General features: G+C 34.7%; 2 protein-coding genes across 11 annotated transcripts in view; one reads left to right on the top strand and one right to left on the bottom strand.

Moving 5' to 3' along the window:
* Positions 1 to 7,536, bottom strand: part of LOC144969153 (KH domain-containing, RNA-binding, signal transduction-associated protein 2-like) — a 24,171-nt gene extending 16,635 nt beyond the window's left edge. For 3 of the 10 annotated variants that reach the window (XR_013644737.1, XR_013644739.1, XM_078908294.1), the window contains exons 1-3: positions 7,248 to 7,410; positions 2,949 to 3,091; positions 2,014 to 2,130 (exon numbers count right to left, since the gene is read on the bottom strand). Coding sequence is in view for 6 of the 10 variants with exons in the window: in XM_078908294.1 (XP_078764420.1) it covers positions 2,014 to 2,130; positions 2,949 to 3,091; positions 7,248 to 7,368 (381 nt within the window). In the remaining 4 variants the exon portion in view is untranslated. Of the gene's footprint in view, positions 1 to 2,013; positions 2,131 to 2,948; positions 3,092 to 7,247 lie in introns of all 10 variants that reach the window. The other 7 variants (XR_013644735.1, XM_078908264.1, XR_013644738.1 and 4 more) reach the window with 5 other exon arrangements.
* LOC144969188 (uncharacterized) overlaps positions 6,683 to 14,312 on the top strand; it is a 19,197-nt gene continuing 11,567 nt past the window's right edge. The window contains exon 1 of the mRNA XM_078908302.1: positions 6,683 to 6,802. Within this exon, the coding sequence (XP_078764428.1) occupies positions 6,782 to 6,802 (21 nt within the window). The 5' untranslated portion in view covers positions 6,683 to 6,781. The remainder of the gene's footprint in view (positions 6,803 to 14,312) is intronic.

Below are 14,312 nucleotides of genomic sequence, written 5' to 3'. Positions count from 1 at the left end.
TGTAAAACACACAATGTACAACAGCAGGAATGTAAACCTTCCTCAGACAATTTTATAATAAGTATAAAATCTGTGAAATTCAAGAATGAACTATGGTCTCAACCTAAAATACATAATTTCTAGCTTCATTTATGAACATGTGCTAGAATATTGACTCTAAAATCTTGTTTTGTTATCAGTGAACTGCAGGTTTTCTCCCACTCTGGCCTAAGTTTTAGCAATCATATAAATAATACTGATAAAACGGTCAAAATCAGTAGCAGGGACGGGATGAGTGGCATGTCCTCATTGGAACATAAAGAGCATTAAAACATTTCAACACTTAATACAGGGGTGAGAATGACTGGTCACAAAAAAAAGGAGAAAGCTTTTCAGCAAGTAGACCATGACCCACACATGCGACTATAATAACTTAAAAATTAAAATTTCATTAAAATTTACTGAGATGCAATTCAAAATGTGTCTCGCCGCAAATCCCGAAAACATTTAGAAGAATTTCAAAAATTGAAAGAGTAATTAAAACACTGGTGCTGTGCGTTTAGCCAAAAAGCTCACAACATTCACCATCCCGAAATAATGATCTGACACACAAAACTGGGTGTAACCATAAACATATATTGTTTGATTGTGGTGGTTGTAGTAGTAGTAGTGGACACAGGGATGATGTGGCAGTTTCAAGCGGTGGTGGTAGGGATGATGTAGTGGTTGCTGTAGTAGTGGTTGGGTAAAGATGGCGATTTTGGTGGCAGTTTTTGTTTTTAAGGATTTTACAGAGTTTGCAACACAATTGAGGTCATATCAGCGCCAGTAAAAAGGAAGAAATTGGGATAACAAACACTTCCAGAATCACAATTAACCCCCCTCCCTACCACCCACCCAAAGGAAAATCGTCACATTTGTTACGATGCAGCCAACATTTTTGTCATTCTAATTTCTTTCATGCATCATAATATTTGAACAAAAATGTTTGCTATAGTTAAAGTACATTACCACTGTTGAATAGCTCGTTCAGCAAAAAGAAAATGTATAGCAAAAACAAACAGATTTTGTGTTTGAGTGAAATAAATATATTTTTGTATAGGTTGAGTGTGAAGTTTTTTGAGGGAAAATCCGGAAAATGGCCGGTAAGGAGAGTTAAAGCACCCAAGTAAAGGTAAGACAACAGGGAATTGGTTCAAATAAGAAACAGATGTAGATTCCAAGAGCATACTATCAAAGTACTTAGTTTGAGATCACCTTAAAGTCTCATCCAGACAAGCACAGGTCCATACTAAGAGGAATACACCCAAACGTCTACAAATCATATGTAATATGTAAACAATAACATAATAGTGCATAACAGAGTGATTTACAACGAAAAATATCTATACATTTGATTGTTTCCCTCTCAGCAAGAGCATCCGGTCAGGGTCAAGACAAAACCAAGTAATTCCACTCCAAGACAAAGACAGAAAGCAAGTTAGAAAACAAATATAGGGGGATAGAAGACATAAGTCCCTCCCTGCCCACTATGGGTGGTCAGGAACCTCACTCAGAGGTTGTGGTAGGAATGATGAAGCGGTGATAGTTGTATTAGTGTAATAGTGATGGTAGGGATGACGAAGTGGTGATAGTTGTAGTAGTGGCAGTATGGATGATGCGACTGTTGTATTAGTGGTGGCAGGGATGATGTGGAGGTGGTTGTAGTAGCGGTGGTTGGGGTGATGATTTAGTGGTGGCAATAGTAGGGATGACGATGTAGTGGCTGTGGTCATTTATTCATATTAAAAATAAAGGCGGAATTGTGATGGTGATAGACAGAGATGAACCACCATTTAGGCGGAAAAGGCAGAAGACTCTCAGCCCTGTTAATATTATATATGACAAATGAAAAGAAAAAAAAAAATGAGACCAACCCGCACAATACTTTTTATAAAAAACAAAACTGATAGTTCAGATACAGGAGTTTTATCTACATCAGAAACAAACAAGACCAACAATAAAAATCCCCTTCTTCAGGATAAATGTGCTTACCTTATCTTTGTCTCTCATAGAACCTCTGCCCATGATTGCCATTTTACAGCCAGTCTGTTCCTGAAGAGCCTTTAAAGTCTGGCCCTTGGGCCCAAGGAGCTTACCAACAAAATTGTACTGAAAAGAGAAATTTTAGTTTGAAAATAATCAAAGAGCCAACCTTAAAAACGTTTTCCGACATGTAAACAATTCTCCAGAAGAAAAAGAAGGAAATGCTCCACTGTTATCAAAGCTGTTTTACCAATATGTCGACCTCAATATATGTAAAGGTGTTTGTCAAAAAGGATAAGGTTTGGGGGAATTTTACAAACTGATACTGTAACCCTTCAGTCATCTCATTGCCTGCCGCTGGGAATATTGGAGGTAAATAATTCTTATAACAAGTTTGTAAGGGAGAAAATTTTTTAAGGTCAATTTTTTTAGGAAATTATTTCATGAAGCAATGTGAACAAACCAAATAGCTTTTGCAATGAATCATTGAGAATGCCAAGAAATATGAGAAAAACTAAAAATTACACACTACAGTATGATAGAAAGGGGAACAAAGCATACAAATACGCTTTTGTTGTACAGTTGGCAGCCCGGGTAAATATAATTAGTATGAAAAACTATGGCGAGAAAATTGATAAAAATATGTTCTCATCCTGAAAGTAGGGATGATGGCGATTAGGATATAATTCCCAACAATTTGGCAAATTAAACTTCAAAAGATCATCTTTCGATGGTCAAATGCATAAAATGTACCTTCTTTGAAACTTTCAAAATTAGGGTTTTCTTTTTTATAAGTACAGAAATATAATTCAAATTGCTTTGTCAAACTTCTTCACTTCTCCAATGGCTAGTGGTTAAAATATATGATCTAGGAGGCCAATAGGATTTGGGGGTGAGAGAGAGACAGAACTGTAAAAAATCTTACGAAAAACAAAACTACTCACCCTTGGAAATTCTGTTACCGGAAGTCTAATTTTTATGGATATTTTTTGTGGTCTTTCATGGTGCAGATCAAGGAAGGGAATGGCAGAGGATGCCTTTTTGTTATGAGGAATCTCATCTTCTCCTTTATTCAACCGTTCAATTTCTGAGGAAAATAAAAAATTACAAAGCAATGAATTTTGCTTTATCTTAAGAATTAATAATATAAATGTCACAATATTCCGCATAGTATCTAATGGTCAATCAGACTGCAAACCAGTTATTGGAATGAGTTCACTTTTTATTGTCCTTTTCTTTTAATCATCTACTAATAGGAATGTCTTTGACTTTGGTATTCAAATATGTAGTAAAACGAACCTTTGTAAATAATGATAAAACCAGGAGTATTAGAATTAGAATCAATGCCAAGGACCGTGACCTTGTTTTTGTTATTAATGCGCTTGACTTACAACACATTGAGATCGTATGTCAGCGCCAGCAAAAAAAAAATGGAATAGAAAGAAGGTTAGTTAAAGGTACTAGTACTAGGTTTTATCTTCTCTCATGGTCAGTTGAGGGAATATTATTTGAGTTGTTTCCCTTTGTAGGAGCTTTCGGTAGGCCTCCCAATGCTTCTATGATGACAAATCGAATAAACACATAACAGATCAACGGTGAAAATACAAATTGAAAAAAGACTGGGGATCAGGCCTGTAAATGGTTGGTGAAAAATTGTCAGAACTTTTTGAACACGCGAAAATAGAAACAACAGGACAAAAATATGGACACAACACAGACATGACACATCAATTGACTAGTCAAATCATGTCACTTTCCCCTACTTAGTTATAACGAGGTCATTTTATGGTACCAAAAAAAAAAATCCCAATTATTTGAGGGCCCAGGTCTGAGTTAGTTGTAAAATAAAAGGAAGAGAACAATTCCTACCCTTTTGAAGGATGTGTATCTTCGCTCCTGTTTGTGTTAAAAGTTTACGCTGATTCTTTCGTTTATTTGGATAATTCTTATAGAAGAAGAAGAGGAAAAAGAAGAAGAAGAAAAGGTTGTGCGGTCGTGTGAGAGCTTTCGAAGAAGAATATATATTTCGAATAAAAATAATTATTTCACATTATTTATTTTCCGTCTCACATCCGGACGGAACCAATGAAACATAGAGACTGAGAAATAAGAATCGGAGATATGCATGTGTGTCCGTAGCAAAATAGAGATACATTCCAGTCGGGTTCGACACACTGCTGTGTGTGCGTTATTTACTGACTAGGTGTGTGTGTGTGTGAAGACGACTAGCACGAAATTCGCGACCTCTCTCTCGCTGGCTATGGCACAGTAGCCAGGCAGTGAATACATCCACAGCTAGCCGAGCGTGTAGGTGTGGCATAATATTATGGTCCTAATATTATAGCCTTTGTTTTGTTTTGTCTTTGATGCGACAAATAATTTTTTTGTTTGTTTTGTTTTTTTAAGTCGGCATTTGAAACGGAATAAAAATCTTATTTTCTTTTTTATTGGTTCATTTCTTTGACGTTACGAATTTTATTTTTACTATTATTTCTTTTGTTTTTTTTTTAGCACTTAGGTATAGAGCAAAATCGTACCTACTGTCGGAAATCCGACAATAGACGGAAGATTTACAGGCCTGTGGGGATGTGTAGGAGCTTTCGGTATCGGTAGGCCTCCCACTGAAAGAAATGCTATCGCTAGGAGCCTCCCCTCTCGTTTACCCTTGGCCTTATTATTATTACCTTAGACTTACGAGTTAGAGACTAAGACTTAGAGTTAGAGACATAACATAACTATAGAGAACGGTGAGCTTTGGGACGGTCTCCCAAACAAATATGCATCTTCAAATATAAACTGCCTTTGCCTTTGAAGGTAGGAGTTAATTTCTACTTAAATTCATCGTGGACAAGTTTAATTTACAGGTGCAAATGATGGTTCCAGCGGCCCCTGACTAGAGAGCTGAGCCGGTGTTACCAATACTTAGCTTCTATAACCAGGACAAATCATTCGTTTGGACAGAAAAATAAATAAAAACTTACCGCCTACCGTCAAAAGCAGTTTAGATTTGAAGATGCATTTGTTTTCTATCAAAAAACATTTGGTAATGGACAATCCTTGATGAATTTCAAAAGTTGTGTTGAAATTATATCCTAATTGTTTTCATGTTTAATTCCTCGCGAAATCGTGTGGGCCCCGTTTCTGTTATCAAGGTTCCGCCTAGCCAGGCAGGGTTGCCAGATCATTTTTGAGTAAGAGACCAAACTAGCTATGGCAAGAAGCCAGATTCCTCGGCAGGAGCCCAAATACCACCAAACCCACCTTAGCCTCGCGAAAACTCTTTAGATTTGTTAAACAATTTAGATAGGATAAGGAAAATTCGTATATATAGAAGCATTAGCAAATGCAATCTGTGGCGTTAGCACGTGTTGCATTTAGATATTTAGATTGCCAAATAAAAGTTTTACCGGTACCAGAGTAAAACGATATAACGGGGAAAGTCACAGGAAGCCAAAAAGTTGGTTACAGGAGGCCAAGTGGCCAAACCAAATTTTGGCCACCAGGAGGCCAAACTAGCAACCCTGGCCCCAGGTTTTTAAAATAGGCACTTTGATAACTCCAGTCCAGTGGCCGCCGATAGGCTCATTGTAAGGTGAAACTCGTTTTTTGGAACTTTATATTTGACCCTTCACCGTGTTGGTCACCATGGCGTTATTTGTGAACCTATGTGACTAATTTTGGTATCATTATAAAGGGCACAAAACAAGCTTTCTAACGGTGTATTTCATTCTCAATTCCTGATTGTATTTCTCAGAAAACTTATGTAATAAAAATTTATAAATTTTTGAATTATAAGAACTTTTTTAATTATGGGATACATTTTAATTATACTTCATACATCGATAGACAATTAATTGAAGAATATCTCTGCCAAATTTCATCAAAATTGATACTCTCGCTCATTATTTTATTTTTCCCGCGACCAACCCCACTTTTTAGGACAAAAACCTCATATTTTTTTCCATTTTCATTTATCCTTAATTTTTTCCATACTTTCCATACATGAAAATGATTTATATGAAAATAAAGCTTATTTTCTGACCTTTAAAATGATATCTAACACTTGCCATTTATTTTTTAATTGAAACAAAATTACTGAAAACAATAAGTGGGCCATGTTGACTGCAAGACTCAAAATATCCCGATCGTCGCGAGATGCTGGTTTTGAGGCAGTAGTGAGATCACAGATTCTCTCTGTAAAGTTGACAAAAAATTTCAGTAGAAAAATATAAATAACTCTGGAACCGTAGGTCGTAGAGAAACAAATAAGGTATCAAATTTTATGTTTTTTCAAGTCCCATCCCCCTGACTGAGTCAAATCAAGATATTTTGAGTTTGAAAATTTTATCAAAGTGCCTATTTAAAAAAGTTTATTGGGAAAAAGATACGGAACAAAGTGTCCATAGATAGGTATGCAATTTGGTGCATTAGTGCAGTAAAAAGGCCTTTTTTTCTTTTATTCAATAAACTTGACTGCTGGTGGACCTTAGGCCTCTCTACAAGTCCAAGAAATAATACTCACTTTTTCTCTGCTCCAACGAAAATATCTACCCCCTACCGGTCTAATTATTTGTAGCAGACGACAAATTTCTCAAAACGGTCACGTGACACTGTAAAAACAACACAGGAAGTCCATGAAAGCTTATTTACGGCATTTCCTTTGAACCGTGTAAACAACAAAATTTCGTTTTCATTCGACTCAACGGGTCAGATTGGCCGGTATTTTTTAACGAACTAAAGTTCTGAAAAATCAAAATGTTTCTTAGAAAGGTGAAAGATGCTAGTTTTTGAAACAGAGGTAGGTTTTTAAAAAAAATCTTTATATTTTACGTGAATGCATGCTCAAGACGAGTTGGACGTGCAGCGGAGGTTGGTCGGCCAAAGGCGAGGCTCTCTAGTGACTAGTGAAATATACCGACAAAAGTCAAAGTCAAAGACAAAGACAAAAAGACAAGCAGTGTCAAAATTCAGTTTAACGCTACCCATCCCATAAACTTAGGAGAAAATCAAATTACGTCACGAATTGCCTCACCAATGTACAAATGTGCTGTTAATAATACCACGTGTTAGCAAAAGCAACATGAAACCAAATATATAAGAGTAAAAAGGGTAAAAATAAAAACGAGCACGCGGGGACCGGCATGGGAGAAGTGGGGGTAGGGGTGGGGTGACTGTCACAAATCACATCATCAAACAGACGACCGTGGAGTGATTATACAGATTATGGGGTAGAAAAATCATACCTTGAGCGATTAGCCTGCTAGCATGTGAATTTGGATCAGTTTGTTTGCTTTCATGTTCAAGTTCTTCACGATATCCGCCGGTCTGCGCCATGTTTTCCTCCTTCCCGATGTAGTGGTCCATTGTGAAATGAAAGAAATATTACGGATCGATACCTTATTACCGCCGATTTTTACTAATCTTACAGTGTACTCGATATCTCTACCAAATGTTTCATTTTTAAAGTCGATATTCTCTCCCAAACAATGACCAAAAAAGAGTCTGATTGGTGGTTATTATAAAATTTGTGTCAGGATCTACTTTTTAGAAAAAAAATAGTACCATGATATTAGGACAGTTTTGTTAGAAATAGTATAAAAGTCACGCTTTATTTAGTTTGATAGAGGTAATTTGATAGGATTTATTGAGTGAAGGCCATAGAAAAATCTGAAAATATAACATATCTTTCATCAAAGAAGAGGCTTCTTGATACAAAAATTCATAACTAATGACTTTTCACTTCGGCAGTTTCTTCATGTACCGTTTCGTGGCCGTAATGAAATGGGCACTAATGGATAGATAAACGATACTTACCAAAGTTGAAGTTTGTCTGTTATTCATTCACACTGGTCGATTGTGAATTCATTTGAGTGATGAACTTCCCAGCCACCAATCACACTTTAAATTTTGAGCGGGCTACTATATGAGCCCAGATACTACCCAACTCTAACATAAACTGCTCATGGATTGTATGAAGATAATATAAATCTATCAACAGAACTAGAGGGGAGGGTATATTATGATAATTATGGTAAGGAAGGGCAAATGAATTCACAATCGACCAGTGTTGTAGAATAACAGACAAACTTCAACGTTGGTAAGTATCGTTTATCTATCCATTCTACAACACAATTGGTCGAATTGTGAATTCATATGAGACTTCAAAGTCATATAGTAGCACGCGATGTAAAACGATGAAAAGCCAGAAAATATTATCGCTTCAAGACTAACTAAATGAATCGTAAAATATAATGAAATATCCGCTACATAAGTACTTAATTAGTCCAAATCAACGAATCCATTGCATACCACCCTTTGTGGCAATAGGGTAAGGTCTGTTATACTAAGAGAGTAATTGATAACCCGAGTTACACATGCATGCACCCTACAGAAACACCTAAACTGTAGCTTCCGTAAAATAGCCTGACTCTACCAAATATTTCAGTCAAAAGTCAAGGCCATGGTCATACCACCAAAAGTGAACAAATCGTTGATTTTATACAACAGTTCAACCAACAGGGTAGTATTTATGTTCCCTGGCCACTCCTAACAACAAAACACCAGTCGACGCAATTGTCTTAAATGACGTCAAAAGTACATGGGAGTCGGACTATAATAATCATTCCAGTAACACCACAAGCTAATAATATAAGTCAAACATTAGCACGTAGCAGCGATGATGGCACGTAGACAACAAGCAAGTGTAGAATTGACCATTCGTGTATCGACAATACGATCAACTTAACTAATTTATTCACTACCAATCGTTATTCGAGTACTTACTCACTTTTAGCCCAAATAAAATGACAAATGGCCCTAACGTTGTTTAGCCTTTGCATCATTAATGTTTTGATTTTGTTACCTACGTTTGCATATTATATAAACAACTTGTGAAATATTTTTCCCCCTAGCTTCTTGTTTAATTTTCGTCATTAAATATACTTTTTTTTTTTAAATCAAAACATTCATTTTATAACCTTTAAATTATTTACAACAGATCGGATGTTCAAATCATTACTCTCAACTCCAACCATTCCAGTCATATTCTATTTATTTATGCCTCGATTATGAGTGTATCACATGTCTGTTAAGACGTTTCAGCCTAGGCAAAAGAAAAGATTAATCCTTAATCTATTTATTTTTGTTCGCGTACCAATCAGTTCTGAATTCATGTCTGGCTAGAGGAGGGGGGGGGGGGATGTCATTGAAAGGGGCTCGGACCCGCCTCAACCGGGTATAGTTACATAATGCCAAACAGGATTTCCAGATTAAAAGTAATTGTAAAATAAAAATACATATATAACATCGTGATCAATACATAAAAATAAATTTTGCATATATATATATATATATATATATATATATATATATATATATATATATATATATATATATATATAGTTTCGCGTCTATGTAGGAGAAGAGGCGAGTAGGTAAAGACAAATAGAAGTCAAATAGTTTTACCAAAAGACAGAAGTCACCCTGTTATACATGGGTTCAGTTCCTGCCAACTCGACAGAAAGTAATAAAGTTTTAAGGTTAAAGAAATAGGTAGTAGTAGTAGTAGTAGTAGTAGTAGTAGTAGTAGTAGTAGTAGTAGTAGTAGTAGTAGTAGTAGTAGTAGTAGTTGTAGTAGTAGTAGTAGTAGTAGTAGTAGTAGTAGTAGTAGTAGTAGTAGTAGTAGTGATGGTAGATGTGGCACGTTATAAAGGAATAGATCAGGTTCATAAGATAAGTATTAATCCTCGTTAAAGCAGAAATACTTTAATATAAATCAATAGAATGGCCTCACACAATAACACGTTTACACACAATCAAACAAAAGTTTAATAGTAGGCTTTTAATTAAAGTTAGGATATGGGTAAGTTAATTTTTCATAATTTCTCGGTCGGTTGCTCAGTTTAATTTTAATTGTTCTCAGGGACGGCTGGTAATAATGGGCAGGGTGGGCAAATACCAGCCTGTTTTTTCAAGTTATATGCTGTATTACCAGGTCCGAAATAATCAAATTTAAATTAGATAATTTCAAAAGTTACTACTTAAACTTAATACTTCATACTGAAATCAATTTGTGTGTATCTTTGATAGATTGCGAATCACCACGCACCCCGTAATGCATAAACCAGGATGCGCCCCTGTTCTTTTTATCACCCCCCCCCCCCCCCCCCCAACCACTCCACTCCACTCCGCCCACATCGTCATCTCATCGTCACGTCGCCTGACGGTGATTTTGCTGTCTGGCCTCTCTAGTACTAGGTCGGGCTAATTCAAATGAGCCCACCTTATTAACCAGTGTACACTAAATAGAGATTTTGGCAAACGAACTTTTTCTTATTTATTGCCTTACTTGTGCTGGGAAGGTTCCAGTATTGAATTAAATTTATTAATTTACTAATATTATATCAATTTAGTATTAGTTTGTGTTGTTTTAATATATTTGTTTATCCATTTAAATTATTTCTCTTTTTTTTTTCCCTCGTTTTCTTTAGTGTTTCTCAAAACTCATTTATTTAAATTGTTTTCTTATTTGTTTTTTGTTGTTGTTGTTGTTTTTTGTTGTTGTTTTTTGTTTTGTTTTTTAACAAATTAATTTGTTAATTCTTTTTTTTAAATTATTCTTAAAGTAATTACCGCAGTATTTTTATTGCCAGACTAAATAATTTTGCAAAACAATGTATTTTCTATTGTATTCCCTCTAATAAAACAAAACACTTTTATTCAAAAGTCACGACTAAATAAATATATAAAATACAACCACCATTTTGGTTTTCTCAACAATTGAATTAGTATACGAGAAATACTCTTCTGAGTAAGGAGATAGTTGAATTCTAAGTTATAGAGACCTTTAAAGGAAGGGTGGGCAGATTCCGTACTTGCCCGTCCTGAAGCTAATACACACATAAGATGGTTCGCGATGAAGAGGCGGGAAGCAAGGGATTGGTTGGGTAAGGAGCAAAGATAACACGGTAATTATTGTGACGATAGTCAAACGAATACATGAGGAGAGATTGGTAACATTATTTTGTCTTAATTATATTGTATGAAGTATTGGCGAAAGCCTAATATTAAATAAACGTTGTTTTTGTTTGTCTTATTTTGACTATGGAACTGATACTGATACTTGTCATAGCAGACCTGCCTACTTTAGATAGGAAAATAAAAATCGTAGTTTTCAGGGCTAATAAAATCGTAGATATTTTAACTACCCTTTAAAAAAATCACCGGAATTTTCGTCTGTTTTGATAGATATCAAATTTTAAAAAACGAGAAAAAATAATTGGAAACGTAATAATGATGGTGATGGTGGTATAGTGGTAGCGGTGGTGGTAGTAGTAATGATGATGGTTATATTATTATTATTATTTATTATTATTATTATTATTATTATTATTATTATTATTATTATTATTATTATTATTATATTATTATTATTAATTATTATTATTATTATTATTATTATTATTATTATTATTATTATTATTATATATTATTATTATTGTTATTATTATTATTAATATTATTATTATTATTATTATTATTATTATTATTATATATTATTATTATTTTATTATTATATTATTATCATTGTTATTATTATTGTACGTATTGGTGGTATTACTATTGTTGTATTTTTTTTTTTGGTGGTTATTAATGGTATCAGTTTATTGTTTGGTCCCATTTGCCATTATTTTCCACTTTCATGTATGTGGTCATCAAATTGTATGATTAATTGGCGAAAGCCTAAGATTGAATAAATTTTGTAATATCGTATGGTAACCATCATTGTCGACGACATCGTCGTTGTCATCATAATCATCATCATCATCATCATCATCATCATCATCATCATCATCATCATCATCATCATCATCATTAACAACAACAACAACAACAACAACAATATTAACAACAAGTACAACAATAGCAATAAAAACAATATCAACATCATCATACAATTTCCGTCATCGTCTCCACAACTATCATTCTAACCAACAGCACCACCAAAACCACTACCATAATTACCCCTCACCGCCTCGTCTTCCTCCTCCTCCTCCACCACCACCATCACCGCTACCACTATTCCAACCACTACCACCACCGGCACAATCATTCTGACCACCAAGACAGCAGTAAAAATTATGCAATTTGAGCTCTGAATGAAACTCGAGTCATATCGCTGTTGTTGCTTCTCCATGAAAACTTTGAGGTTACTACATACTACTGAAAACCAGAATATGTAAAAGCAATATTAATATCGCCGTTGAGGGATTAAAGCATCTCTTTAATTTTTGGAGTGAAGGAAATGGACTTGTATTGTCAAGGTGTTGTCGCATTATGTCTCGTCGCTTTATTTTTTAGTTGTATTCTCTTTCGTGATTCATTTTTGATTACGTTTGGAAGAATTAAAATCTACTGGTATTGTCATTTCATTGTGAATGTGATTATTGGTGGTTGAAATATTTTTTGTTTAAAGGCGAAAAAAAAAATCAAAAAAAATTTTTATTAAAAAAAAAAACAAAAAAATAAAAAATAAAAAATATATATCATATATATATATATATATATATATATATATATATATATATATATATATATATATATATATATATATATATATATGACCGAATCCTCTTTGCCCCACCACTGTAAATAGGCTAGAACCGCCACTGATTGTTCTTAACTTATTTGTTGAGATCGTCCATTTTGCTGGTTCAGTTTGTGGATGGTTTCTTTGTCATTCTTTAGTTGCGCCGAAACCCTCCTTTGTTTAGTGAGTAACTAGATCCTCATCCAGTGGGTAATCAGATGGTAAGGAACAAAATGGTCGATTAATGGGTGACCAGATCTGCGAATATACAGGAGCAAAACTTTTACTGGTTGCAAAACCTTGTGTTCCTAATGACAAATGATATTGAAAGGATTTCAATTAACAACACCACTGATCTCATTCTCATTTAATATATAGTAATGATAATAATAATTATTATTAATAGTAGCCCTCACGGGATACAATGAGGTTAGTGGGATGGGGAAAGATAAGTAAGCAATGAGAGCATAAGAATCAATACATATTACTATAGCACATGAGCGATACACATTTACAAAATGTAATTCATGTAAATGTAATTAATTCGTTTGAAAGGCATACATAGATACAATTATATATACATATATAGATACTAAATATAGAGAGTGAATGAAATATTTGTGTTTATAATAACACGAGTTATCGATTTTTGTTATCTTAGGATGTGTCTACTTACGGTCCAGTCGAAAACACTATATCAATTATTACTCACTAAACATACTATTTTAAATGCCATTAATTAATCATAACACATGTCCACAGCTAACAGATGGATGTAAGTAATCCGTACCCTCCTTCGGATATTCCGCTAAATATGATGTCGAGTATTGATCACAATGGCACCCAGTTCTTGAGTTTAAAAAATGATAGAAAGAACGAGGTGGCTTATGCATTTCTCTTTTATCTCAAAATGGTCGGAGTAGAGTCAATCGCTGGACCCAATTATGTTCCTGGAATTTTTATATAATAGTACTTATTGATTTTTATTGATCCAATCACATTTTCGAGTTTTAGACACGAGTTTTGACTGATCAATTCAGGTGGGATATTCAAGGAGTCATTGTGTGTGCGGCTATGTAGTCTTGTGGTATGACACTCGCTTTCGAATCGTAAGGTCCTGGTTTCGAGCCTCGCTCGGCGCATAGTTGAGTACTTGGAAAAGGCTTTTTACTCACATTATCTTACCATACTCAGGTGTAAAATGAGTACCTGGTCGTTAACAGTGTTGTCTTTGTCGAAAAAAAAAATTGTAATATCGCCTAACAGGCGTCATGTCTCGTTCTATATACTACGTTTTGCTGTTGGTCAGGGACCCTTTGTAAAGCGCTTTGAGCACGTTTAGTGGATATTGCGCTATATAACCGCTCATTTTTTGTTTGTTTTGTTTTGTTATTTCTGCGTAATCTTAGATAGAATTGGATACTTTTGTTGCCATTATCAACGTAATTACGAGCGGGCAGTGTTGGTCGCGGCCCGGCCTTTTGATCGGTAGCGTCGATGGTGGCCAATGCAGGCGCCTGGCATAATTTCTTGTCTCTCGGCTTGTCTGCTAAGATACACATAAAAGTGGAAATAAATCATAATTTTCTTATCCCTCTGCTGTTAATTCGTGGCATAATCTGATAAATATTTCACTTGAATTGCTAATTTTGCAGTTAGCATTTTTGTGTATTGGTGTTAATTTTTTTTTTTAGAATAGAAGAACATATCTGATTTTCTT

This window comes from Berghia stephanieae, chromosome 1 (genome assembly GCF_034508935.2).
Source record: "Berghia stephanieae isolate SIO BIC M18660-M18661 chromosome 1, UCSD_Bste_1.3, whole genome shotgun sequence".
Taxonomy (NCBI): domain Eukaryota; kingdom Metazoa; phylum Mollusca; class Gastropoda; order Nudibranchia; family Aeolidiidae; genus Berghia; species Berghia stephanieae.
This window is presented reverse-complemented; position numbering and strand designations above follow the sequence as displayed.